A 4,449-nucleotide genomic window follows, 5' to 3' on the forward strand; every position below is an offset into this window, starting at 1 on the left:
ACGCAATTAAAAACACACTCAGACATATAATAATCAAGATCCCAGAAATTCAGCACAGGAACAGTATACTAAAAGCTGCTAAAGAAAAGGAACACATTTAAAGGAAAACCCATCAGGATAACAGCAGATTTCTCTTTTCACAAACCATCAAGGCAAGAAGAGCATGGAGCAAAGTACTTCAAATCTTGCAAGAAAATAAATTGCAACCCAGAGTGATACACCCTGCAAAACTCTGTTTCAAGTATAATGGAGAAGTGAAATACTTCCATGACAAAGAACATCTTAAGAAATGATGACAAAGCCAAACCTACACAGACTACTTAAAGATGTTCTAAGAGGGAGCAAAATGACCACAACTCCATGAATGAGAATGGAAAGAACTGTTGGGCCGGGGAGATGGCTCAGTGGAATAAGTGCTTCCCCAGCAAGTGCAAGGGCCTGAGTTCAATCCCCAGTTCCACAAAAAAAAAAGAAAGAAAGAAAGAAATGTTTTCATCCTCAGGTAGATGCTGCTTGTGCTGCTGGGCTCTTGGAGGCAGCACAGACGTGTGAGCTGTTTTCCCCTCCTTAGGAAGACTAATGCAGAACAATCGATTTCATTTTTAAAATTTTGAACCAATGCAAAGAATGAGAAGATTTAATGGTTAATTAGGCAATTCAGTCATTCTCACTCTCGTACTCTCTCTCCACTATCCCACTGAGACCTGGAAAAAATAATCCTAGACACGTGTGTTGGCAAAGAAAAGAAAGGCTACCAGGACATTTGACTCACATCCCTCCTGGATGTCTCATTATATTAGATGGAGAAGACACTGGAATTTTTCCAAAATACAGTATTCCATTAATGCATTTTTTTGTTTAAAAATGAATTTCTTTTCAAGCAAAGCCAAGTTGAAAAATCACATTTCACCACTAAGAAAAATATGAGTTTTGCTGAGGATGTGAGAAAAAGATCCCACACATTGATGATTGGTGGGAATGTAAATCAGTGAAGCCATAATGGAAAACAGTATTGATATTCCTCAAAAAATTAACACTAGAACTACCACATGATCCAGCAATCTCAGTTCCAGATATCTATCCAAAGCAATAGTCACTTTCTCAATAAGAAAAAAAAGAGTGCCCTCTAGTGGCTCATGCTGTGGCTCAGCGGAGGCAGAAAGGCTCCAAGCTCCGCACCACAAAGCCAGACCTGGGACCCCATTCCTATGCTTTTCTGTCTCAGACTCTCTTTATAGGATCTATCTCTTGGTTCCTGTCTCTACCCATCTCCCTCTGCCCCTAAATCTCAGCATAGTCTCTCTTCTGCCCTCAGTTTGTCCCCAAAGGGAGATATCAGCTGAAGAAACTAGAGGATAGAGGCCAAGGAGAGTTGAGTCTAGCCAGGGTGACTTGTAGGACCGTCCTTGTCCCCAGCCTCTCCGGCAGCATGTCGGGCCTACTGACCAACAAGTAGCTAGGAGACAGCTGGAGCCCATCCTTTTTTCCTTTCTTTCTTTTCTCTTTCTTTACAGAACCCGGGATTTGAACTCAGACCCTTGCTGCCAGACAAGTGCTTTTCTACTGAGCTATCTCCCTGCCCTTCCCCTTTTTCTTTTTTAATGTATTTGGTTGTTGCAAGGTCTCATTATGCAGCTCTGACTCGCACTGATCCTCCTGCTTTCAGGTTCCCTAGTGCTGGGATTACAGGTATGCACCACCACACCCTGACTCCAGCCCATTCAGCCTGCCCTGGCGGGTGGAGATGGTGCTGCACGGGTGGAGATGGTGCTGCACATAATGCGGGGAATCAAACCTCGTCCCTGTGCTTGCCTGGGTACCCCAAGCAAGTTTGCCTAAGCAGGCGCTTTAATCCACTAAGCTATCTTGCCAGCCCCTAGGTCACGGTTCTTGCTTTGAGGGGAACTAGATTTCAGGACACACGGGAAGAGAATGAAGTCCAAAGGTCAAAGGAATCATGCTTTGGTACTGATAAAGGTTCAGCCCAATTACCCCCTCTCGTGTCCTCACACACCCACTTCTGTCCTCCCATGCTGACAACAGATCCAAGACTAGAACACCTTACAGCATCCAGAATACTTTATTGCAGAGTCGAGGTACATCCTGCACTGGCCCCACATGGAGCCCACCATTCAGGACAGGAGATAGATGCTGGGCACATACACAACAGCAAAAGTCCAGCTCTAAGAAACCTTGTAGGACAGTAGCAAAGTCCAGCCTGACAGTGGCTCTGAGACTTCAATCATGAGGCTGGACCTCAGTCTCAGTCTCCAGTCGGGCACCCATCTAGAGCCTACTGCCACCAACTAAAGCTCAGACTCTTCCCTCCCTGCTATCATAGGGAGACCTATCCAGCATCAATAGAGCAGACAGAAAACCCAGGGAGACCTAGCCTCCTGGCTCTATCAGGTGCTTACTCAAATCTCCCGGTTCATTCCTTTGTTCTAAAAACCACAGACCTGCTTAGCAGAAGGTACTGAGCAGGGGCCCCCCACCTCTCAGCCCTGGCCCAGCCCAGATGGGTAGCAGTGGGGTTCACACGAGGGCAGCTCAAGCAGCGAGCTGCCTCAGAGTTCCCTTTCTTTACAGGTACCTCAGAATGCCATGGCACTGGGCCCTGCTCTCCTTGAATCACAATCCCAGAGCTAAGGGAGCCAGATTTAATACTGGGACCCAGGGCCAGGGAGATAGCTCAGTAGGCAAGTGCAGGGTCCTGAGTTCAATCCCTGGTACCACAAAAAAAAAAAAAATACTGGGACCCATAGTACAACCAGAGATCAGGGCTCCTCGTGGCCATCTGTTGCCCAATTCAGGACTTGGCTGCTACTGCAGGCAAGAGAGGTAGGAATGAAATGAATGCCCCAAGCCCTGGGAGCCATGGAAAATAAAACTTCCCCTGCCTGCAGGGGAGTACCAAGCTATCCACCAGTGAGTCCATAGGAAAGCCAGCAACTTCAGCCATCCATGTCTAGGAGGAGGCTGGTATGAGGCCAACGCATGGGAAGGGTCACCTGAGGGTCACAGCGCTCAGGATAGCCCTCACGGGAAGTCCAGCAGCCAGTAGGTGAGTGCGGAAAGCCCACAGGGCTAAGAGGAATGCATGGCCCTTGAGCTGGGCATTGGAGCCAGGTACCAACCAACCCTCTGTGCAGAGCCAGTCCTGAGTGACAATTCCATTAACAGCAGCGTTCTTTATGTCCAAAGTCTTTTCAGTCCACACTCATTTATTCCTTATTCATGGCCACTGAAGGACAATAAACAATAATACTTCCCAGGGCAGATGCTTCATAGCCCAGGACCCAGGATCTTTATTGGCCACCAATTTTGCTAAATTTATAATCCATGACAGCTTCAGAGGCCATGAAAAGTCCCATGACTGACCCATCCAAGTAGCCCTGCCTGACACAGGACTCAGGGCCCAAGAAGCACTTGTTTCAGATAGGCCAGTGTGGTGGCATTGGCCAGCATCTGGATGTGCTCGCTGCCTGGTAGTTCCTGCAATGCCACTTGCTGCTCTTGGTGTTTCTGCCAGGTCCGGCAATGCAGGGCACTCTCCAAGTTCACAGTGCCGTCACCATCACCAAAGTAGATTTTAGGGTCGCGATCAGGGAAGGTCTCATAGTAGAAGGAGTCTGGTGTGGGGACACCAGTGCCATAGAGGCAGTGCAGCGGCACACCAGGTGGCACCATGGCTTCAACCAGCCCATCTGTGTTCTGCCGCATGAACCAGCCATCTTCAAAGCCAATGTCCTGGAAGAACCGGTGATAGTCCTGCAGTGTATAGTTGGTCGTCGGTGTGCGTACAAACACCTTCTCAGGTGACCAAGTGTAGTTGTAGGGCAGCAGCCAGCTGGTGGAGACTGCAGACCGCTGCTGCTCCCGGATCTTCAGTGACTCAATGACAGGGATCCGGTTGTTGTCTCCTACCAGGAGAAGGGCCTGTGAGTCAGTGCTGAGGAACACAAGCTGGCTGGGCAGTAGGTTGAGCACAGACCTTCAGCCCAAGCCCCAGCCAACGGCCCCTCCAGCCAACACTCCAGAAACTACACTTAATCATGTTATAACTTTATTTCCTGAAGTGGCTCTTACTCTTTTCTATTATTTTTGCTACAATCCAAGCCTTGTTTTGTTTCTTTTGCATTTCTGTGTGCATGGTGTATGTACCCGGGGCCTTGGGCTTGCCAGGCAGGCACTGTGCTGTTGAGCTAGCTCCCTGGGGGATTGAACTCAGGCCCTTGCACTTACTGGGCTTTATTTCTGCAGAACTGGGGACTGAACTCAGACCCTTGCACTTGCCAGGTAAACGCTTATATACTGAGCCATCTCCCTGGCCCCATTTCCTTTTTTTTTTTTAAAAGAAAGCATTATTATGTAGTGCAAGCTGGCCTTAAACTCACTAGGTGGCAGGTATGATAGCCATAAAAAGGCAAGTGAAGGGCTGGCCTGATA

At 48.3% G+C, this 4,449-nt stretch overlaps 1 protein-coding gene across 3 annotated transcripts in view; it reads right to left on the reverse strand.

Moving 5' to 3' along the window:
- Positions 1-2,064: 2,064 nt before the first annotated feature.
- Pla2g15 (phospholipase A2 group XV) overlaps positions 2,065-4,449 on the reverse strand; it is a 19,202-nt gene continuing 16,817 nt past the window's right edge. For all 3 annotated transcript variants that reach the window (XM_023709412.1, XM_023709413.1, XM_023709414.1), the window contains exon 6: positions 2,065-3,936. In XM_023709412.1, coding sequence (XP_023565180.1) covers positions 3,412-3,936 — 525 coding nt within the window. In that variant the 3' untranslated portion in view covers positions 2,065-3,411. The remainder of the gene's footprint in view (positions 3,937-4,449) is intronic.

Source organism: Octodon degus, unplaced genomic scaffold (genome assembly GCF_000260255.1).
Source record: "Octodon degus isolate 3935 unplaced genomic scaffold, OctDeg1.0 scaffold00011, whole genome shotgun sequence".
Classification (NCBI taxonomy): Eukaryota; Metazoa; Chordata; class Mammalia; order Rodentia; family Octodontidae; genus Octodon; species Octodon degus.